The sequence below is a fragment of the Anser brachyrhynchus genome (genome assembly GCF_964034855.1).
Source record: "Anser brachyrhynchus genome assembly, chromosome: 3".
In the NCBI taxonomy this organism is placed as follows: Eukaryota; Metazoa; Chordata; class Aves; order Anseriformes; family Anatidae; genus Anser; species Anser brachyrhynchus.
The window spans coordinates 108,889,986-108,913,919 of record NC_137696.1 but is presented as its reverse complement, the minus strand read 5'-3'; the positions used below and the strand labels follow the sequence as shown (position 1 = coordinate 108,913,919).

The following is a 23,934-nucleotide window of genomic DNA, read 5'->3' as shown; positions in this document are numbered from 1 at the left end:
TGGGGTAGGGAACAGCGTCTCGCTGTGGCTCTACGCCCAGGCACCTGCCCGACACTAGAATGTGGAGAAAAAAGGCAAAAGCAAGATGGAAAAAATGCTAAGCTTCCAACACACACACAATAAATTACTGCTGAAAGTGCCTTTTTGGGTTGCCTGGTACATGAAACAGTTCATAGCACAGCCTGAAGACAAGGAGATGAGCCCGAGAAGCCTCTTGTCTTTACTCCTCCTCCAACCTGACGAGGTTTCTCTCTTATTTACCATGAGAGAAGACAATCTGTTTCTCCCGGGATATTTATGGACGGTTGTGACTTTTGTAATGGCTGTCATCTGAACAGCACAATGTATTTTCTCTTCCCCCAGCACGGCACAGTCCACTCAGGCATATAACGAATGCTTTTCATCACGAGGAGAATCACCACCATTGTTCTCCACTGCGGCCTAGATGCTGCCATTGGCGCCGCGCAAGCAGACCCCGGTGCTAAATAGAGGCTTCATCCTGAATTACAGCTCTCTTGTGAATGCAGTCATACATTCAGCTATTGTGGCTCTGTTTTTGTTTTGTTTTGTTTTGTTTTATAAGAAAGAAATTACAGACAAACTTAAGAAAACAGAAACATTTATTGCAATGTGCAACATATTCATATAAAATACCTAGCTCAAGTTATGTGGCAGTATCATTCAAAACTTCATCTCAGCATTCAAATACATTACGCTTCTTTCACATTGAAAAAGAGGGCACTGTAAAATGCATCTTAAATGACAGTTTTATTCATTACTCAAGGTATATTCATGCGTACATTCACTTCTTTACTGAATCAATTCATTCTCCCAAACTTTCATCTCTACAAATTTTTAAAATATGAACAGCTGCATAATGCTAGTAAACGGCAATGTAAGTTACTGCCTGATCCAGCATTTTTAGCAAGTGCTCAGCTGCAGTACTACTGGATTACACATGAAAATACAATCAAGCATATCTGTGTTTACAGGACTTAAATTTAAATCCTGACTCTTCAGGGTCACAATGCGCATGTAATCTTTCAGTCTGGGAGTACCCCTATTGAATTCAGTATTATTCCTCTAGTTCCATGCTGAAGTTAGGCCCAAGTACAAAATAAAAGCCTCAAATCCATTTTTTAGTCCAACATGAACTATGTTTACAGATTCAAATATGTATATATATACAGGTTAATCGAGATGCAGCCAACTTTTTTGTTATTATTTTCACACAAAAACAAATTTTGCATATTAAAATACCAATAGCTATTTATTAACTTCAATGTGTTGTCAAATTGTTTTAGTCAAATTCTTCATTTGCAATGTACACAACTGGCATTTTCTTTGGAAAAGAGTATCATACAGAGCAGACACATTTCCTTAATTACGTATGGTAGCAAGATGCAATGTAAAATCCTTAAAATTTCAAGAAATAAGAAATGGGAGCCTTATGATAAAAGCCATCTTCAGTGTCTTAACATTTAAACTATTTAATGCATTTTCATGTTTTCAGCTACCTTCTGTTTATTTTGCAGCTTCCTCCTCAGGCACAGAGGATCTCTTGCAGCACAACAATAGCCATTTACAGAGAAAAATGCACGGGGAAGAATGGCAGGATTTCTGGCTCTGAATGGGAGTTTGTGCGCCTCGCATCTGTGTGCTGCGATACAGCTGGCATTTTCTGCAGAAGCAGCAAGCTGGTAGATTTAGTGCTACATTGATGCACTAAATCTTTCCTCAGGCTGGGACTGAGCCAGCAGCAAAGGAAAATACTTCTTTTCTATCATGCAGCGTCAGTGCTGAGGAAGATGCTAGACTTAACGTTTGAGCAATGGGAACACAGAGGAAGTCAACCACCACAGTTACACAAATTTGCGCTGCCTGTAGTTGCTACTCAGGCAAAACTCCAACTGAGGTCAGCGAAACAGCTGCCAAAAGACTGTGGGGTTAATGTGTGTGGGCCACATTTAAAATGTCACTTAGTATTAATACAAGAAAAAAAATACTGAAATGTATTGGAAGTGTTGTGATTATTTTGTGAAATGCAAAAAAGACAAAAGAGCATCATTGAGACAGTATAGTTACAGTCAGGACAGTAAAAACAGAAACTGAAGGAATTATAAATTGAAACATTTTCACTGTGTTTTCAGAGATTGCACCATTTTCTACTCAGAAGTAGCAGCTCCTATTTTAAGTGTTTTCCCTTTCAACTTTGAAGGTGTATTAGGTGAATGCAAAACATTTCTCTTGAAAAAACGTTTAAAAATACCAACACAAACAGGAAAAGGAAAGAAGGTGTAATTTTCTCTACACTGTACATTAAATGTGTGCTGAACTGCAAATATTTAAACACATGAATCTAGGTATCAAGTTCAGCAGACAGTAAGAATGAGTAGTGCCAGCTCACTTTTCTTTTGTGCAATGTTCATCCCTGTGCCCTTCATACAGAGATCTAGAAGGGTGGGACAAGTTACATTTGAAAAACTGTAACTATAAAGCTATAAAATTGTCAGAAGACCAAGAAATCAGGCAGCATATTTAATTATTGCCTGTGTAGGTTTTTTAAACTATTTTCTATTTTATGTTGGTGCTGCCATCTCTTCAAATCACAGACAGCTATCACAAAGCCCAATTAGGTTCACTTAACATCTGTGTGTTGGCAATCAAGCCAAAAGTGAAAAGCAAGTAACCTTTAAAAGAAAGGTACATGATATAAGTTGTTTGTAACACCATGCCCTAGCAAAATAAAAAGCATGAGAGTAATAGTGCCAGTATTCAAGAGAAGATGCATCTGAAGTACGTTACATATTATTCATTCATTTCAGAGGAGGTCTTCAACAGAACTGTATGTATGAGGCTGATAAAGAATAATAAATCAATATTTGCAGATAAAAGGAAAATGGAGGAAGTTATGAATAAAATGCAAACATTCTTTCCCCTGTAAATATTTGTTAGAAGTAAGGTCATTGCCAATGTGAAATAAGAAGTTTCTTGTTATCGAGTAAAATTCACTTTCATGTTTTAGGAAAAATGTAATAATCTCTCGTGACTAAAAAAAAATGTTTTCAGAGAAAATTACATCTCCCAACATTTTTTCAAAAAACATATGTGTATATGGAGGAGAGGGAGAAAAACAACAGATATTTTTACAGTTCAGTCTTTAAGCATGAAAACTGTCTTTTTTTTAATCTTGATTTCCTTTTAAATATATTGTTTATTATAGAAAATTATAACTAGATTCTGACCTTCTATTACTTCTGAAAAAGACAAGGGCTGCTTCCAAAGGCCTTCCAGTTGGCCCTCTTGTGAGCTACTGAGGAACTGCAACAACCTGTCCATAACGACCTATGCAGAAAACATTTCCAGATAGGGGTTTCCACTTACCACTCATTACAGCTGTTTATAATGAATTGCAGATTTTTATTTTTTATTTTTTTTTATGTTTTAATTTTGGTTTGTTTTCCTGCCAGCAGACCTTATCTATTATCTTAACACTGCTTCCTGTGTGTCAGTATCTTAACAGTTTGCCCTTAAGTCCTTCATACAACGGAACAGTAAGTAGATTTCAGAGATCTATTTATATGAAAACACTGTAGGTAGTTGATAATGTTCAACCCAACAACAGATAATAACATAATCTACATCCTAAAAACATTTAACACTTTCAAATATAGGATTGCACTGAACATCAGTCTGTATAGTATACCATATTGTAGTTAATAACATTATATACATACATATACACATATACACATGTACACACACATTTTCGTTACAGAATGGACTTGTCACAATTCATTATATTGAGTTACCAGTCCAATTTCATGTCTGCTTTACTCCACACATACTTTCCTCCTCGTTTTAGGAACATCTTTTCATCAAATCCACTGAATTTTATAGCTGCTTCTACACCAACATCCAGGATAGAGTTGGAAGGCTCTTTCCGTCCGTTTCTGCAGTTTAAAAAACGCATCTGGAAAATCAATAGGTAAGACGTTAGAAAGTTAATCTGTACGAGCTTAATTTTTCTACAGAATTAAACAACTTGCACTGCAATCCCTCAAAAGCCAATGTGAACGTATTAACACTCCTTAGATGGCTCAGAGGCTCATGGTTAGACACACTGACACACCTTAGCAGAAACAAAGCCACACCAAAAACCCTGAAGATTAAATGCTTGTTCTTCAGTTACGTGTAAAATAAGTAAGCTCTTTGAAACTTAACTTTCAGGACAAATTCTATATTTTTAAATTACAGAAAAGCAGCAATGACACATCTATACTTTAAGATTCACAAGATTATGCATGCAACCTGATGGCAACTCCTCCTTAGGTCAGACTTATATTCAGTTCTCAATATATTTGTGGGAAGAAATGACATGTATTCTTTGTACTACATGGTAAACATTATTTTACGGAATGCAGAGGAAATTAAGTTGGTTATAACTGTAGTTAACCATGGGCATGTATCAGCATGCAAATACCAAGTATCAAACAAAGACTTACGTATTCGTCCAAAATGAGGTATGAATCCCTCATCTGTAATAGATCAAAATAAGAACAGATTAATATACAAATGAAAATTCCACTCTTGAGAAAGTCAAGGACAAGACAAACAATTACTCTTTCAAAGCCTGATACAAATCTTCTTTGAACCAGGTTGTGTCTTCCCACTGACTTCAGTGAGCTTGGATCAAATTTACAAGAATAAGTGACAGGATTACTATCATGTCTCAGTACAGGAACAAAACAGCAATTGTTTGAATATGACGTCTTAAACATCAAATTCAATGTGGGTGCCCAACTAGATAAAGCTGTTCTAAATAATGTTCAAGTTTGCTATTAACCTCAATGTCAGCAGTAATTACATTATTTTGCATACTGGAATGATTAAGTTATTTGCCAAACAAATGACATGACTATTTTAGCGAGGGTGTTTATTTATCAACCCAGCACACAAAGGTGTATTAGTGGTAATCTCCCAGATCAAAAAGCTCTCAGGTTTGCACCATGAAATAGACAAAGAGCAGAAATCTAACATATTTGCTCAGCTAACTGGTCATCTCCTACTTGCTCCCCCTACCTCCCCAAGAAAAAAATACTCTCTGAGTTAGTGGCATTTGCTGCTGTGCAAGGCAAGAAATCTGTTTGATCAATTTGGTGTCCATCTTCTACACAGGATTGTTGGAAATGAGAAGCATGAAATCTTCTACTACATGAAAAGAGAGCCAAACTTATTGAAGGATGTCTACTTTTTCTTTGTAGGACTTCTTAAATGGAAAATAAATTTGAAAGAGCAGAAAGTTCTAGGTTCTCATCTGAACACGTCCTCCTTCCCCAGTTCTCTGTTACTTTTCCCTTCTATGACTAATCAACTAATCTGGAACTTTTTGCAGCTGAGTGGCACAACTTCACCAGGAAGACTGGAGAAGTATCCCATGATAGCCTGAAGTCTTACAGTTCAGACACCTTCTTACTGCTCGAGTTATTCACTGAGGCTAAGGTCAGCAGAGATGTCTTTCCTCTGAAAGGAAAGCCACAAGGGTGTAACGTAGTAAGACAACCCAAACTGTTCACTTGAGAGCTCTCTATACATGAGGAAGTAAGCTGTGTATGAAGAGTCTTAATCTTTGGAGAGGAAAAGGAAAGAGATGGTAGACTTAAGGCATTCCTTAAGTTGGCTAAACTTACTATTTATTCAGTTCATAAACCTTTGGAACAGTGAATTTTTAACTTTCCTCCTGCCTTCTGTAGGGTCTGTAGACATCTAAAAAAGGTCCTGGGCTCCACTCTTAGGCATTGAAGTCTTTTACTGCAGCTAATTTAACTTAAATGGCAGCTCAGCAAGCTGAATGCTGAGCAATGCAGTAGCACAAGGAGTTTCCTTGTGAATAAGGAAATTGCCTGAAAATGCAATCCAAAGGAGTTCAGATAGACAATGTTAAAAATACAGCTTTAGGGAAGAGTTACTAGTAAGATATGTCAGGCAAAAATACCAGTTCTCGTTCCTCAGTACCCAATATAGCACTGAATGGGATGATCTCTTTACTTCATGTGGGTCAATGACACTGCATAACGTCATGATGAAACTCTATTAGGAAATTGTGCGCATGGTACAAAGTGTGTTTAAATTGATATTCAACCTTATCAGACTCACGTGCCCTGGTGGGGAAGACCTATCCAATTCCAGAGGTTTTAACTATTGTTTAGAGTTCACAACTCAGTTGTGGAAAATAAAGTTTCTACTCTTTTTGTGCTGATACTTTCTACATCCAGCTAACTCAGAGGGCCACAAGACACTGTGACAGAATTTTCATTGGCTTCCACAGGACTGGGATCAGTGAGTTTTTACTCTTCTATTAGTAACATCACGCTCAATAAAAAATCTTAAAGGAAATAAAAAATCTTGGCTTCCACTGTAACAAAACCAGGTGCTACATTGTACTGTACCTCTTCTAACCCAATACAAATAGGAAAAGTGTTAATTTCCATGAAAGCTTCTAGGTCTTTGTCATCTTTCTAGCTAACCACAAAATAAAGTTATGAAAGGACTGTCTCAGTTTTACCTTCTGATTAGATTCTGGCACCAAACAGGAGATATCTTTGTGGCGATCCAGGAATTGCTCAAAGTCTTCATCACTGATAACAAATTTCTCTGCTTCTCTCAGGGCATCATCACCACTGTTCTCCCCTTCAATGAGCAGGCACTGGAACACCTGAAGACAAAGGGTACCTTGGTAAGATTTTAGGACTTTACTTGTCTTGAGAATAACAGATTCTATTCCATTATTACAAATACCATCAGTTGTCTCAGTAGCAATGTCTTTCATTTTTCTGTAACTGCAGCCACACTGATAGAAACTGTGATTAAGTGAATCCTATGCAAAGGATACAGTGCAGATTTATTTTTAGCAAATGACCATTGCATAGTTCTAAATGTAATTACACAGTCATGGCTCCTAACCAGATTTCCACAGAAATCTTAACTGCTTTGTTCTTAATAAGGGCACTGATAATCAAAGCCCAAACAAACTTCTGATTGAACCTAAATTAGTATGGCTATATTAAAAATGTCATAAGTACTACGTGCCTTGCAGACTATCAAGTCAATCTGTATCCTTTATGACTTTAACTTGATTAGGGACTGTAAATTCAGCTATCATCAGATAACTGCAGAAAATATAGAGAAGACTCCCCAGAAACAAAACAGTTTGTCTACTGAATGGCTTCCTTCTACATGACAAATCATACAGACGAGACTTTGGAGAAAAAAATGTGCCTTTTCCATCAACATGCTCTGAAACCCCAGGAAACTAAGTATAAATGTCACAACAGAAAATATTCTTGATATATTGGGCCCCATTTAAGTTCAGAAAGAGTGACAACCCATTGCAACACCATGTAATACTGAGAAGTCCACTAACACCACCCCAAGCTGGAGCTGGAGATCTGCCTGAGGTTATTAGAGGTGCAGAGAACTCCAGAAATTCACTTCATCCTTATCTTTCACTGAACATGAAACCTACACTACACGCTGCTTTCTTACCTTCCAGCGCACAGGGTTGAGTGCCATGATCTGCTCATTCATATCTTCCTCAACATTAAATCTGTTGATCACGGAATTTATTTTGAAAGCAACAGCATACTCGCGGCACCACTGTCTCAGTTTATGCAGATTTTCCACATGGTTCTTCTTTCCTTGACCACGGCCGATTAAAACGTTGACCTCCTCATTAAAACTATCACATGAAATTGCCAGAATGTCCAAATATTTACCTGAAAACAAGTTTTAAAAGTTGATTAGTAGTCAGTTCTTTAATTGAAAGTTGTCAGGAGTCTGCCCATTTTCACTTCCTTGTGATCTGTCACGAAGTGCCACCCAAGTACAGTTCTGTGGAGTCATCACATGAACCACAAAAGCCACAGCAGTGGCATCTTCAAAATGCATGCCCTCTCCTTTCTAGCCTTATGGTGATGTTCTGAGCTATTATTTTATTACACTATTATACCAGAGAGGCAATATAACAAACTGAATCTGTTCAGATCATGTAATTAACAATATTTCATGGGTAGTTACTCTTGGTTTGCAGGTACTGTCAATGAACTCCAAACAAACCATCTCCCGCTTGCACTGAGAGCAAGACTCCCATCTTTCCATGAGGCTACCCCAACAAGGCTCCCAAACCACACCAGCACTCCTGTGCAGTGATTTTCTCTTACCGTACTTCTTGAACCACCGCTCTCTAATCAGGCTGCCGTTGCTAACGATGCTGACACTTGGCAGCTTCAGCTCCTCTTTGCAGAACTGGACAAGCTGGCCTACAAATTCGCCTCTGTCCTGAAGAAACGGTTCTCCTCCCGAGAAATTAATTTTCTCCATTCCTAGAAAAGGACCAAAGAAAGCTGCTGTGAGCCTGACTGCCTATGGAGCGCTCCCCTCCAATACGGTGCCCGATATTAAGAGGGAACCCCGAGCATGACAGTTACAGGGATAACTTCTTGGACACCACTTGGTCCTGATTACGGCGACTGCGCATCCCTCCCCAGCCGTCCCAGGTGTCCCCCCGGGCTCACCCGCCTCCTTGAGCATCTCCAGCCCCCGCTTAGCCTCCTCCAGGGGCAGCACGAAGGAGGTCTTGGCGGTGTGGAAGCAGAAGCCGCACTTGTAGTTGCACTGCCGGGTGAAGTGGTAGTTGACGCTGGTGGGCGTCGGGGCCGCCTCGTCCCGCTGCTCCCGCTGCCGGCGGGGGGGCGGAGGGGCGGCGGGGCTGGGGACCGGTCCCCGTCGCCAGCCGGGCAGGGACAGGGACAAGGGCAGGGACAGAGACAGGTACAGAGGCGCCAGGCTCCAACACAGGGCGCCCAGCCGTCCTCGCAGCGCCGCCAGCACTGCCCGCGACAGCGCCAGCGGCAGGCGGAGCAGCACGCCCAGATGCATGGCTCGGCTCGGCTCGGCTCGGCTGGGGTAGGTTCAGCACGGCTCAGCTCGGCTCGATCAGGCTCGGTTCGACCCGGTTCGGCTCGGCTCGCACGCTGCAGAGAGGAGCCCGGAGCTCCTCTCTTAAAAGCCCCATCCCGTCCCGCCCCGCTGCGCCGTGCCGTGCCATGCCGCGGGGAAGCGCTGGGTTTCGCTTTCCTTTCTCGCTGAACGGAAACTTGGCGCCGAGCCACTTCTGCTCTCTTGCTTTGCTTCTTCCAGCCCACGGACTCTCCGCCCTGAGCCGCTTCACCAGAAACACCTCCTGCCCTGGTGTGGCCGCTGCCCCCCCGTTGGAGGCTGGGGCACTTCCAGCGCCCGAGGACCCCCTGATGTGAGTGGTCTCAGTGGCACTGTGCTCTTCCAGCGGGTCAGGATGCGAGGCTTGGGAAGCAGGGTGAAAGCTGTGCTTGCTGAACTGTGTCACATCCTTCTCAGCCCAGGGCCGTGAGCTCTGGGAGGCTTAAAGAGGTTTGCAGTGCAGAGCAGTCAAGGTTTGGGAGCCCAATGACTTCCGCAGAGTCGTGAAAAGAAAATACCGGAATGTGTCTTAATTCTTGGTCTCCTATACTGCCTAAAACACCTCCAGCAAAGCTACTGCACCAAGTTGAATATAGGTTAGCTTTAATAGCAGAAAATGTGGCAGCTGCCTGGGGTAGCACAGTGTAGGGGCAAATAAGTGCCCCAAATTGATAGGATCAGGAGAGAGCAGGGCCAAGCAGACAATTCCTATCTTCTTTGAGTCCTTGGTGGCACAACAGCTAATTACCAAGACGGGAGCAACCTACATCACAGCACCTATATGTAACAGCATCCTACAGCACAGCACCTACACCACACGCGCTGTGCCTCCTTCAGTCACGCTGTCCTCGTTTTTGGGTGGCCAGTTTAGTGTCACCAGTTCTGCCAAGGTACACTTGAATCCCACTTGATTCACACTTGAATTCCAGCACTTACCAGCTGCATGATGGGTCTAGCAAAAAATTAGAGCTTCAATCCCCTACACATTTACCTGCCAGAACAACTAACATAGTGGGACAGTCTTGTACTTATGTTGACTTTTTTTTTGTCCTCTTGAGAAAGGGGTTGAAGAACTAGGTTAATCTTGTTTGCTATTTCTAATGGGAAACAATACTTACTTATGAATAAAAATGTTTCCTGTGTGTTAATGAGTACTCTTACACACTATCCATAATTTTCCATCACCTTTCCTTTGCTTTCCTAGAGCTGATCTACCATCCCATTAATGTCTGGACCATAATATGGATTCAGGTTTTCCCATTCAGCCAGTATTCAGTTTCTCTATCAGCTGATCCTTGCTGGAAACAATTCATGCCAGTGAGGGAGGCTTCTTGCTGTATCTAGCCTTAATAATGCCACCTCGCAAATGGATGGTTGCAGCATGATGGAAAATATCTCAGCTCCTGAGACTTTCCAAAATTGTCTCAGAGTTTATCAGTAGAGACTAATTCAATGAGTTACCTACAGGAGAAATGTGCCTTTCAAGTTCCTTCAGGTTTGTGTAAGGCACGAGCTTAAGGATGAAAGCAGACTTTTCTGGTACCCTCTGCTCCCCTATCACTCATATATCCCTTCTGCTTCATGTTAGGAACTTTCTCCCATTTTGTATCTTCTCTGTCCCCAATTCAAATTCCTCTCTTAGCTCATTTCTAACTTTTGTTCATGTCATGTTGAGCCAACACAGCTAATAGGGAGTATAATTTTCTCTCTCCTTTGAGTTGAAAATCTTTTACTGAGAATACTTGTGGTAGGTATAAGATCTTGAAGACAATCTCAAGACTTCCACTTGTGGAAATACTCAGGAAACTCTCAGGAAATACTCTGTGTGTCGTGTCTGTGTGTATACGTGTGTGTGTGTGTGTATCTGTACACGTATGCCACCAAGTTCACAATCTCTGTGTTTAGCTTTGCATAGAGATCTCATTGCAGGTGACAAATTATCACTTGTCTCAGAAACTTCCTTGGTCTTCTGCACGTTTGAATATTGACTTGGCCTTCTGCACAGAATATTGACTGGATAGCCATGAAGCTGGCAGAGTGACTTAGACCTACTGCAGCCTTTCTCCTGGGCTTGTTGCCTACTGCCTCAGCTGGATAGGCAAATAAACTTACAAACTTCAAGATATTTCATTTCCAAAATCTGTTAAAGTCCTTGCTGATTACCAGTTTGGCTCAACACAAGACTTACACCTGATACAAAATGACTCCAAGAGTATGTCAGAACAGTGTTGCTCAATGAATCAGTACACCAACAGGTGACCATCTTTGAACTGTGGTTTTTTGAAAGAGAGGATCTCTGTTTCAAGGAACAAAAAGTGTGGAGAGCTTACCACTCAAACATACTTAAGACTTCCTGTTCTTCATAATTTTCTCTATGCATTCTTAGTCAATGGCAATTATAAAAGCTCTCTATTTTTGCCTCAGCTGAGTATGGAGAGCTTACCACTAAAACATACTTAAGACTTCCTGTTCTTCATAATTTTCTCTGTGCATTCTTAGTCAATGGCAATTATAAAAGCTCTCTCTATTTTTGCCTCAGCTGAGTATGGAGAGCTTACCACTAAAACATACTTAAGACTTCCTGTTCTTCATAATTTTCTCTGTGCATTCTTAGTCAATGGCAATTATAAAAGCTCTCTCTATTTTTGCCTCAGCTGAGTATGTTTTCAGATTACACTCTCTGCACTACCTGTAAAGCCCATGTCTGATTGTTACTGCAAACTAAACCCAAACCTGGACATGCCCCCTGTGGGGCATGGGAGGTTGGCATGCTGGTACTCAATATGTTTCAGTTCATTTAATTTACATCAAAAAAATGTTTTCAACATACATATAACTTTGCAGAAATGATCGAATATTGGTATTAGTGGTAAACTGGATGGTAGATAGACACACAACTGGCATAGAAGGATCCATCTGGATAAACATGAATAATGCAGCAGTAGTCCCTACTTGCTAGAAAAGCAAAAGCAAAAATTTAAAATAATAATCTATTATTTATCTTTTTTAATTATTTTTTATTTTTATTTTACTTAATCAAACACAGAAATTGCTTTCTCCATTGTGGCTAGTTCACAGTTCTAGCAAAACAGTATCTTCCCAGGGAAAGCAAATTGCCAACATGAAGCAGTAATATAAATAATATTTTTAATATGTGACTTCTCCACCTGATGTAAGGAGGAGCCATTACCACGTCACCTGTGAGGCATGACATGACCAGAAATAATCCAAGGACAAGCAGGCAAGTCATGCAATGGCATCTGGAGTTTTTAGCACTCAGTAACTGTTTTGCTTGCTGCTCCACTCCCAGGTGGAAATGATCTCCCCGTTGCATCTGCCGTAACCATAAATGGGATTTGGTCAAGGACTAGTACTTGGAGTGACTCATCCCTCCCTGGGACACATGAAGCTGAGGGGTTCCCACTGAAATTACCAAATAGAAGTTATAACCCACATGCAATCAAGTTATCAAACACACCATATAATTATAGGTACAGATCAGGAACATTTGTAAGAGGTCCACCACAGGCCCTTAATACAACGTGGTCTGTACGTGATCTGGAGCTCAGAAAGTACAAGAACAGATGACTTCAAACAGTGGCAAAAGAAGCTGGAAGAAGGATCCTTCTGTGTCCTTTCTATACTCTTCTCTGAACATCTGGGCCTGGCCATTGTCATGGGCAAGAGAGCAGGGTCTCTGGCCTAACACTATACTAACTTCTGTGCTCTTGAGATCTTATGCCCAGACTTTTACTTTTACTGAAGGGCCCTTCACTGAAGCCCTTTATTCTACATGAAAACAGCTATATTTTAGTCATGTATTTTATGTACTTATGCACTTATGGGCCTTCAAATTAAGAAATACCCCTTATTTCCTGCCTTGTATCTCAACCATTTATTTACATTACAGAACTATGCACTTAGGTATTTCATTTCCTATTATACAGAAGGACAAAAATGATAAAAGTCCTCTTGAAGAAACCAAAAAATACTTAATAAGTTAATTTCAGAACAGATTTATACTTTATACAGTTTTTTAATACAAAGATCTGTCTTGCAGATGAAAGGCAGCTCAGCCCTCCTCTATTTTTACCTGAACTGTTTCTGCATAATTTGGTGGGAAATGCCTAGAATCTTTCACAAAGTAATGTTTTAAGTAAATAGCCAGTAGGGCAGAAGTCACACCTATTATAGGTGATCTCATAAGCATGCTATGAATAGGAAAAGAAATTCCAGCTACTTGGTTCAGGAATGCCTGTAAACAGGAGCAGATCAAGGCAGTGGGAGTGGAAAACAGAAAATGATAGTAAACATTTCTCATTTAGTCATCAGGGAAAGGCAACAGTGGCATCTGGAAACCAGGAAAACAGAGGAATAATAAAACTGATAGGTCAGTGAGTAATAAGGTCAGCTTTTCAACTGAAACTTGGCTGCAAGCCAACTAGCCCTCATAAAACTGAATTAACAAAACTGGGGCAGATAATCTTCTGTGCAGAGAAACGTAACACAGTGCATGCAAGAAAAACTAATCAAAACCATATTTACATAGTGCTGAGCTTAGTAGTGGCACTTAGATTTCCAGAAAGATCTCAGAGTCGCTGCAGTTACCCTTCTGAAACCATTTGCTCTGTGGAAGGCAGCAGCTCAAAAAGTCAACAAAAACTTAGTACTATCTAGAAAAGTACTGAGAACAAGAGAGATGGCCTTACTTCACTGTTCTGTGAAAACTTTGCACATATATCAGCTATAACTTGAGCAGTGGTACAGTTCAGGTCTCCACATCTCAGCAGGACCTCATGGTGTTAAAGAAGTTATCATTGTAACCAAAATGATCAAGGTGATGGAGCAGCTGAGGGGGCTCTCACTTCAGACATGCTAAAGCTGAAGGGGACATCTGAGTGAGCCTTACAAAATCATGAAGGTGTTTGAACTGTTGACCTGAGTGTTGAACTGTTATTTACCAAAGCCAGCAATTTCATCAGAAGGGGACACTTGCTGAAATAAGTAGGATATGAGTTTTAAACAGATCAGAGAAAGTTGTTTTTTCACCACGGGATATACACTGCTGAAACTGGACACCACAGGGTTTTGTGGAGGTGGACTCCGTTGTGGTGTCACAAACGTATTTAGACAGATTTATAGAGCGAGGGTCCATAAATTGGTGCTAAAAAGGAAGAAGTGAAGATTTGCTGTCTAACATTCCTCATCTGGTGACTGTGGATGCTAGAGGAGCATGAGGACTAAGACACCACAGAGAAGCCAGGGTTATGTACAGCATGTCATTCTACTGGTGCTGGAGACAAAATACTGGGCTAGAGCAAGCACTAATCTGACTCAGTAGTGCGTATTGTTATGTTATTAAAATTACCATCTTTTGGTTTATTACATTGCCCTGTGTCTTTTGGCATCTGCGCCCAGCAGCTTCCGTGTATCTGAGTGACGTGGAACAACAGAGGAGTTTGCTTATGTGAAAAGGGCACGTTTCACCTTGCCCAGAGCCAGTTTGGGCACCTGCTGCTACAGCTGAAGAGCCTCTGGAGCTGTATTCCCAGTTCCTCCTCTGGCCCAGCCTTCCCCCTGCAGAGCTGCTAAACAAATATTTGTGCAACGTGCTTCGAGCTGACCAGAGGAAGACGTTGAGTTTCTGAGGACTCTCTTGCAGAGTGAGCATCTCTTCTATATTCTTTCAGGAGATGCATGAGAAGCTTAAGGTTAGTTATCACATAGGTGGCAGTTTTCCAGCTATTGAAAGGGAGAAGTGGGATTCTGCAGAGCTGCAGTTTATCCTGCTTTTCAAGTTACACATTTGCAAAATGTGAAATCCACATTTTGGACTGCGTCACTCACGGCAGCTGTCACAAAATGTACAAACAACTATTTGTCGCCATCTTATTTATTTATTTATTTATTTATTTATTTATTTATATATTTTCCTTTCATTTCCACCCCGTCCACAGCCAGCCTGCACAGAGCGATTTCCCACGGGGAGCGCTCCGGTGACTCTCCAACCTCGGGGGGAGGGAGCAGTGTAGGACCAGCCTCCTTGAGCCTCAGTGTCGTGCCTTCCCGGTTGGTGCGGTAAGTTTCGATTCTCGTTTCTCTCTGCCTCCTCTGAAACAGGTTGGCTCTGCTCCCAGGCTGCGAGCGGCGATGCTGCGGAGCTGCGCCCGGGGGCCACAGGACCCCCTCCGCCGTGCCCTGCCTGCCGCTGTCCCGGCTGTCTGTGACCGCCTGCAGGAGGTGAGCGCCCACCGGGGGGGCTGCGGGGTTGTGGGGGGCTCCCGGCTTTCACAGGGATCTGCTAGAGCAGCCGGCACGGCGTATGGGTGTATGGGTGCCAAGGTTTTGGTCTCTCCTTGCAGTGCGCAGCGCGGATCCCGGAGGCCAGAGAGGTGCTCACCATCCTGGAGAAGTGCACCGAGCAGCAGCGCAAGGGACATTTCCCCGTCGTGGTTTTTGAAGGGCTGGATGCCACAGGTAGGAGAGCAGCGGGAGGGGAAGAGCTGTAGGTGAGAAGTTGGTGGGAAGAGCAACCGCTGTGACTGTCACCCCCCCCAATGCTTAAAATGTCAAGAAGTGCTGGAAACTCGTGACATCTGTACTTAGCTGTTATAGATACCTGTCTTCTCCTACTTTTGAAGTATCTAGCAGTCCACATGAATTTTCATTCAGTGGTTGAATTCCTCATATATGTAATAAAAAAACACAAAGTGTGGCGTACTGGAAAGTAGATTTATTTCTCGTGCAGATTATAAAGCATGTTTTTACTGGTGAGTAAACTAAACTGGTGGAACTAAAATAATGGCAGTCGGGGAAAGTGGCAGCAGTTTGTCTCCGAGAGAAATATGAGCTGTCTCTGAACAACTTTGTTTTCTGCATTTTCAGTTAAAGAGAACTGAAAATCCCTTTTAAAAAGCAAGTATTGGCAACATCTCCTAGAAAAATACTGTGAAAGGATATATAGAGAGATTGCCATTCATAACTCATTTATAGGAGGGAGGGGAGGAAGACCCAGAGTAGGAAGTGGAGTCATAATCTTTGAACCAGCCTCATAATCATTTTCCACTGAAAACCTTATCACGAGATACTCAGGTTTCATGGCTGGGGGTCAGAACATGTACTTCAAGTGAAAAAATCAGATCACTTTTCAGTTTTTAAAAGCCAGTTTTATCTAATGTGTAATATAACAAATGTTTCCTTCTGTAAATGAAATGCAGGCAAAACCACTGTAACCCAGGCTGTTAAGGATGCCCTGGATGCCATTCTGTTAAGGTCTCCACCAGCTTGCATCAGCCAGTGGAGGACGATATTTGATGATGAGCCAACACCCATTAGAAGGGCATTTTATGCTGCGGGCAACTACATCCTTGCTTCAGAAATAGCAAAAGCATCCACTCAGGCACCTGTGATTGTAGACAGGTTTGTATATTTAAGAAGACCTCTTATATCTTTTTTTTTTTTTAATTAATTGTATAAACATTAAGTCTTCTGAAGAGTAATATGTATAATAAGTCAGGTGAGGAATTTATGTCAGTGGAATAGAATGGAATAGAATGGAATAGAATGGAATGGAAAGGAATGGGAAGGAATGGCATGGCATGGCATGGCATAGAATACAATACAATACAATACGATATTTCAGTTGGAAGGAACCTCCAAAAACCATCAAGTCCAACTGCCTGACCACTTCCGGGCTACCCAAAAGTTAAAGCATATTAATGAGGTCATAGTCCAAATGCCTTGTGAAAACTGACAGGCATGGGGCATCAACCACCTCTCTAGGAAGCCTGTTCCAGTGTTTGACCACCCTCATGGTAAATATTTTTTTCTTAATACCTTGTCTGACCCTCCCCTGGCACAGCTCTGTGCCATTTCCATGCATCCTGTCATCGGTTCCCAGAGAACAGACACCAGCATCTCCCTCTGAGCTTCCCCTCCTCAGGTAGTTGCAGAGAGCAGTGAGGCCACCTCTCAGCCTCCTCTTCTCCAGACTCTCCAAGTGTCCTCAGCCTCTCCTCACAGGACATGCCTTCCAGCCCTGTTACCAGCTTTGTTGTCCTCCTCTGGACACTTTTGAGTATCTTTACAAACTTTTTATATTGTGGACCCCAATTCTTATAACTGGTTTTGGCACATATGACAAGTGTATATTCAGTCAGGAATGGAGGCATGGGCCGTGCAACCTGCACCGCAGCAGGGCTTTGAGGGCTGCTGATCTTGTCTGAGTGGTTCAGAGTGACCAAATTTTAAGTTGACTTACTTTTTGTGGATGTAAAGCCAGAAGTCTGCTTCCCCCTTTTTTGTTTTATTTGTGTCTATTCTTGTGTTCACTGTGTACACAGCTTTCAGTATTACTCTTAATAAGGAATATCTAGATGTACTTTGAAACTCCAGGCTTGTTTCAGTAGATGTACTATAACCTCTCTACCCCATGCACACACAGAGAATTTGTTTGTGTATCTGTGAACGCTATTTTTAGCCCACTTCAAAACCACTACAGTGTATATAATACAGTGCCTTGTAGTGGCAGGAACGTTAATTGCATGTGAAATACATAACCATTAATAAAACATGTCTTCATTCACGTGTGGTTGAAGACTGCATGCTCTCTGCTAAATTTGTTGCATAAAGTGGGATGGGAACTACAAACAAGGGGACTCTGAGTACTGTATTTGGATGTATAATGTGACTGCCCTTTTGGTCTCTCTCATTATACGAGAAGACTTTCTTTTGAAGGGAGTATCTGGAGCACTTTGCCTAATGTGTAAGTTCTACCATACCTTTTAAATCTTAATTCACAGTAAGTCTGACTATTATTAAGTAGTAATGCTATTTTAGGAAATAATAGCTGGCACAGAATTGGTCCTTGCAATAGCCTTCAACTCATAGTTTCACCTACCTAGTCCCTTTTGCACTTGTGATTATATTGCCACCTTCCTTCTACATTACTGAAGAATTAGTGTGCTTTCTAAAATGTCTCTTTCCGTTCTGTATTTTCTTGACAGATACTGGCACAGCACAGCTGCTTATACAATAGCCACTGAAATAAATGGGGATGTCCAAAATCTTCCACCAGCTCAAGATGGGGTGTACCAGTGGCCTGAAGATCTGCTTAAACCTGATCTTGTTCTTCTGCTGACTGTCAGCCCTGAGGAGCGAGCCCGGAGACTTGAGAGTCGAGGGCTGGAGAAAACAAAGGAGGAGGCTGAGATGGAAGCTAACAGCTTGTTTCGCCAAAGGTATAATTTTGCGAGGAATAAGAGGATGGAGGCATCCTTGGTTCCTGTGGAGTCAGCAGCAAAATGTTCTGCTTACATTACTGTGGCAAGGATTCCCATATGTTTAACTTTTTTTTTTTTTTTGGAAAAGATTCATGGCTGACAAGGAGGGTAAAGTTTGTCATTTCTGATTGAAAGTATTTGAAAGCTATATGTGAATAATTTCATTTTGCAAAGGAGATCAGAGTCAAATACTTGCTACTTGCTTGTATTGTAGTGCCTTTCTCACCCATGTCATGAAGGATGGAGATGTAAAAGTTCTAGAACTGAGAAACAGGAAATCAGTATAACCCAGAAAAGTCTGGAATTCAGCTGTAGACTAAAAGAACAAAATCTAGATCTACTTTTGTGGGTATCTGTAGTTGTGCTAAGTGTCTCGGGTCCCAGTATAGCCAACACAGTCAATGCAACCATCAGAGTGATTCAGTTGAGCACCTGCTAGGTGCCCAGTGATCTAAGCATAAATATCTAGAGCCATTTGATACTCTGAGGCATCTTCATGAGGCTAACAGGTATGACACACCACCTGTGGACCCTTTCTGGACCAGCAACTGGAAGCTAAATGGCAAAGGCCAGGTCATCTCAAGCAGTATTCAGTACATGTGTTTAGGCATCTGAATGGTGCCCTAGGTGTCCGCCTTCAGAGTGAGTTGAATTGCTGTCTAGGCACCACCAAATATATCAATGAGATCACCATAGTTTACAGTGGGAGCTTGAATACCTAGTGCTCATGTAAATACCTCCATATGAACACTTGAATATAGGTGTCCATATCTACAAATCTCAAAGCTGAGCCCTACCTCTAGGGCTTCAACATTTCTGGTGTTGATATATTTAATAAAAATCTGTGGCTTCATTTTGACAGAAGCTCTGTTCAGACATTCAGTTCACACAGTAGGACCTGCATAAGGTTGGGTGAACTAAGTGAACAGGTTGACATTTAAGGATCTTTCACGTTTTAATTCTGTTGCTTATTCCCTCCAGAAAGCCTTTGGTTATTTCTTTTTGTTAATTATGTCAACCTGGATGTGGGAACATTCAGAGTCTTGCTTTATTTGTCTTGCAACTTACAGCCTGAATGTTTGACATTATTAATTCTTCTGGGAACAGAGAAAATGATATTCATATCCTCATTCACATCCTCAGACTAAAAGTGGAAGAGTGCTGCATTATGAGAAGGCCTCTAGTCTAAGCAAGGAGGTTTCCATCCTGTATTTCATCCCAGTATTCATCTGGTTAGCAAAGTTAATCAGAGTAAAGTGTTAAATGATGTGTGAACCCTGTAATCTGTCTCCTGTTCTCCAGTGACTCAAAGCTGAGATCAGTCAGTGAGCACGTGTACATAGTGCAATGCCATATAGTTCAGAGACGCCTTAGTGGGCTCCAAATAAATTAACTCAGGGGTTAGAAGCAGGCTGCCCACTGTACTGTGATAGTGGATAGTTTCCAGTGCTAAGCCATAAAGAAAGAAATACTTTAATGCCATGCCATATGAATATCAATAGGGGTCTGATCACTGTCAAAGAAAATTTACACTTTGGGGTTCCTATTGTAATAGCTGCTAATGGTTTATTGCTCTTTGCAGTAGATTTCATTCTTAGCTTCACTTTTTTTTTTTTTTTTTCCCATGTCTCTTCAGTGCTGACACTTTCTTCTGAGACTCATGACTAATCCCTGCAATTTGTAGTTTTATTTCTCCTGTTTTGTTTTTAGAATTGAAGAGTCGTACAGAAGGATGATGAATCCTGCGTGCCAAGAGGTCGATGCCAGCCCCTCAAAGGAAGAGGTTCTTAAAACAGTGCTGCAACTAATTAAAAAACACTGTGCCTTGTGAAAGTAACTTTTCTCCCCTAGCACCTAAAAGATACTTTTTATTGCCCCTCTGCATCTGATAGCTGAAAAGGCACTGTGATATATTTTGTTCCACAGAAGAACCTTTTATTTCTTCTGTCTACAGTAATCTGGGGAGATTCTCTCTTTCACTGATATGTACTGTACTTTTCTCTATAAAGCAAAATAGCACTCACACATTGTTAAACATTCCCGGTAAAGCCACAAATGGTCTCGTAGGAAGTACATGAGAGGGCTTTCTGACACTGACTTTTCAAGATGCTATTGGTTTGCATCATCATCATGATGAGAACCTGCTCCTGCCTTCGCCACACACCAGGATTCATTGGATTGCAGCAGGAGCATTAGAAGTGCAAGAAGAAGCTGAAAGGTAATCCAGCAGTAAAGCAATAAAATGATCACAACTTTTAGGATCATTCCAGTGTTGCTTACTGGACTAGCAGATGAGCACCTGCTGCTGTGATGGGCATCCTGGAAAAAATTTCTCATAAATAAGGGCTTCTAAGTATCTAGGACTCAAAGAAATAAAGTCCAAGCTTGTCAACATATGCAAAGGAAATGCCAATTCTTTTCAGAGGGAAAAAGCATTCTGACATGTTAGAAACAGAGATTAAATATATTTTATAAATGATTGTTTAAATATTTTTTCAAAAAACAGTTTCTCTATCCTATTAATAGGTTTATTAAGGTGAGTTTTTGTTCTTTTGAGGGAATGTTAAATGAAAAACCGTAGAGAATTGGAGCTATGAGAACAATTGTGCCTTTTCACTCTGTGTTTTTTTTTGTTTTTTTTTTTTTTTTTTGTTCTCCCCACGTTGAATGTGAATGCAGGATACCAGCAAGACTTCAGATCTGCAAAGGCTTATTTTTATATTCATTTGTTTCACTATTGCTCCTAAGTATAAAACAATACATATGGATAAGCCTTTGGGAGGTCAGAAATAAACTGCAGTTCCAGAAAGAACACAACTAAAATGCAATTTGATTTGAAACTCTGTTTATGCTTACTTTCCTGTGTTAAGCAAGTGCAATTATCAATTAATTCATCTTGTAAATAAAACTGAACTCAGTATTGCATTCACTATATCCAATCTCTATATGGAAAGTGGTACAAAGAAAATCTTAAAAACAGAATGCTCTTAATTTAAATATATTTTATTCATGCACTGTTTGATATTTGTGAGTATATGATGCTAATATAAATTTCTACATACTGCTAATTTCTACATACTGCCTGGCTATCGGCTCTTCAGGAGGGACAGGCAGCACAGAAGGGGTGGTGGCGTGGCTCTCTACATTAGAGAATCTTTTGATGTTGTGGAACTCCAGGCTGGGAATGATAAGGTTGAATCCCTGTGGGTTAGGATCCGCGGGAAGGCCGGCAAGGCTAGCATCCTGGTGGGGGTCTGTTATAGACCGCCGAACCAGGATGAGGAGACGGATGAGGAGTTTTATAGGCAACTGACAGAAGTTGCAAAATCGTCGGCGCTTGTCCTCGTGGGGGACTTCAACTTCCCGGACATATCCTGGAAGCACAACACGGCACAGAGAAAGCAGTCTAGGAGGTTTCTGGAGAGCGTGGGAGATAGCTTCCTGACGCAGCTGGTCAGTGAACCTACCAGGGGTGGTGCCCCGCTAGACCTTCTCTTCACAAACAGAGAAGGACTGGTGGGAGATGTGGTGGTCGGAAGCTGTCTGGGGCAGAGTGACCACGAAATGGTAGAGTTCTCTATTCTTGGCGAGGCCAGGAAGGGGACCAGTAAAACTGCTGTCTTGGACTTCCGGAGGGCTGACTTTGAGCTGCTCAGGACGCTGGTTGGCCGAGTCCCTTGGGAGGCGGTTCTGAAGGGCAGAGGAGTCCAGGAAGGCTGGGCGCTCCTCAAGAAGGAAATCGTGATGGCACAGGAGCGGTCCGTCCCCACGTGCCCAAAGATGAGCCGGCGTGGAAGAAGACCGGCCTGGCTCAACAGAGAGTTGCGGCTGGAGCTTAGCAGAAAAAAGAGGGTTTATAATCTTTGGAAAAAAGGGCGGGCCACTGAGGAGGACTACAAGGATGTAGCGAGGCTGTGCAGGGAGAAAATTAGAAAGGCCAAAGCTCATCTGGAGCTCAATCTGGCTACTGCCGTTAAAGACAACAAAAAATCCTTTTACAAATACATCAACGCGAAACGGAGGACTAGGGAGAATCTCCATCCTTTACTGGATGCGAGGGGAAACCTAGTTACTAAGGATGAGGAAAAGGCTGAGGTGCTTAATGCCGCCTTTGCCTTAGTCTTTAGCGGCAATACCGGTTGTTCTCCGGACACCCAGTGCCCTGAGCTGGTGGAAGGGGATGGGGAGCAGGATGTGGCCTTCGCTATCCATGAGGAAATGGTTGGCGACCTGCTACGGAGCTTGGATGTGCGCAAGTCGATGGGGCCGGATGGGATCCACCCAAGGGTACTGAGAGAACTGGCGGAGGAGCTGGCTGAGCCGCTTTCCATCATTTATCGGCAGTCCTGGCTATCGGGGGAGGTCCCGGTTGACTGGCGGCTAGCCAATGTGACGCCCATCTATAAGAAGGGCCGGAGGGCAGACCCGGGGAACTATAGGCCTGTCAGTTTGACCTCAGTGCCGGGGAAGCTCATGGAGCAGATTATCTTGAGGGTCATCACGCGGCACTTGCAGGGCAAGCAGGCGATCAGGCCCAGTCAGCATGGGTTTATGAAAGGCAGGTCCTGCTTGACGAACCTGATCTCCTTCTATGACCAAGTGACGCGCTTGGTGGATAAGGGAAAGGCTGTGGACGTGGTCTACCTTGACCTCAGTAAGGCTTTTGACACCGTTCCCCACAACATTCTCCTCAAGAAACTGGCTGCTCGGGGCTTGGACTGGCGTACGCTTCGCTGGGTTAGAAACTGGCTGGATGGCCGGGCCCAGAGAGTTGTGGTGAATGGAGTCAAATCTGGTTGGAGGCCGGTCACTAGTGGAGTCCCCCAGGACTCGGTACTGGGGCCGGTCCTCTTTAATATCTTTATTGATGATCTGGATGAGGGCGTCCAGTGCACCCTCAGTAAGTTTGCAGATGACACCAAGTTAGGTGCATGTGTCGATCTGCTCGAGGAGAGGAAGGCTCTGCAGGAGGATCTGGATAGGCTGGAGCGATGGGCTGAGGTCAACTGCATGAAGTTCAACAAGGCCAAGTGCCGGGTCCTACACCTGGGCTGCAACAACCCCAAGCAGAGCTACAGGCTGGGAGATGAGTGGCTGGAAAGCTGCCTGGCCGAGAAGGACCTGGGAGTATTGGTGGATAGTCAGCTGAATATGAGCCAGCAGTGTGCTCAGGTGGCCAAGAAGGCCAACGGCATCCTGGCCTGTATAAGAAGCAGTGTGGCCAGCAGGTCGAGGGAAGTGATTGTGCCCCTGTACTCGGCTCTGGTGAGGCCGCACCTCGAGTACTGTGTTCAGTTTTGGGCCCCTCGCTACAGGAAGGACATGGACGTGCTCGAGCGAGTCCAGAGAAGGGCGACCAAGCTTGTGAGGGGTCTGGAGAACAAGTCTTACGAGGAGCGGCTGAGGGAGCTGAGGTTGTTCAGCCTGGAGAAGAGGAGGCTCAGGGGCGACCTCATCGCTCTCTACAGTTACCTGAAAGGAGGCTGTAGAGAGGTGGGGGTTGGTCTATTCTCCCACGTGCCTGGTGACAGGACGAGGGGGAATGGGCTAAAGTTGCGACAGGGGAGTTTTAGGTTGGATGTTAGGAAGTACTTCTTTACCGAAAGGGTTATTAAGCATTGGAACGGGCTGCCCAGGGAGGTGGTGGAGTCACCAT

The 23,934-nt window shown here is 42.6% G+C and overlaps 2 protein-coding genes across 2 annotated transcripts; one reads left to right on the top strand and one right to left on the bottom strand.

Annotated features, from left to right (window-relative positions):
* Positions 1-602: 602 nt before the first annotated feature.
* On the bottom strand, positions 603-9,106 carry RSAD2 (radical S-adenosyl methionine domain containing 2). The gene is made up of 6 exons (XM_080587793.1): positions 8,574-9,106; positions 8,220-8,381; positions 7,546-7,775; positions 6,566-6,715; positions 4,506-4,538; positions 603-3,973 (listed from the first exon to the last, which is right to left on the bottom strand). The coding sequence occupies exons 1-6, from the start codon at positions 8,935-8,937 to the stop codon at positions 3,809-3,811; spliced, it is 1,104 nt and encodes a 367-aa protein (XP_080443919.1). The 5' UTR covers positions 8,938-9,106; the 3' UTR covers positions 603-3,808.
* On the top strand, positions 9,103-21,347 carry CMPK2 (cytidine/uridine monophosphate kinase 2). The gene is made up of 6 exons (XM_080587806.1): positions 9,103-9,310; positions 15,118-15,237; positions 15,360-15,474; positions 16,215-16,416; positions 18,003-18,236; positions 19,989-21,347. Exons 2-6 carry the CDS (start codon positions 15,148-15,150, stop codon positions 20,107-20,109), a joined length of 762 nt encoding a protein of 253 aa, XP_080443932.1. The 5' UTR covers positions 9,103-9,310; positions 15,118-15,147; the 3' UTR covers positions 20,110-21,347.
* The last annotated feature ends 2,587 nt before the right edge of the window (positions 21,348-23,934 follow it).

Coding starts and splice junctions, on each gene's coding strand:
- CMPK2 (XM_080587806.1), top strand. CDS start 15,148: ATGCTGCGGAGCTGCGCCCGGGGGCCACAGGACCCCCTCCGCCGTGCC. Junction 15,238..15,359: donor TCTGTGACCGCCTGCAGGAG/GTGAGCGCCCAC, acceptor CTCTCCTTGCAG/TGCGCAGCGCGGATCCCGGA. Junction 18,237..19,988: donor AACAGCTTGTTTCGCCAAAG/GTATAATTTTGC, acceptor TTTTGTTTTTAG/AATTGAAGAGTCGTACAGAA.
- RSAD2 (XM_080587793.1), bottom strand. CDS start 8,937: ATGCATCTGGGCGTGCTGCTCCGCCTGCCGCTGGCGCTGTCGCGGGCA. Junction 8,382..8,573: donor GGAGATGCTCAAGGAGGCGG/GTGAGCCCGGGG, acceptor GTCCTTTTCTAG/GAATGGAGAAAATTAATTTC. Junction 6,716..7,545: donor TCAACCCTGTGCGCTGGAAG/GTAAGAAAGCAG, acceptor CTTTGTCTTCAG/GTGTTCCAGTGCCTGCTCAT.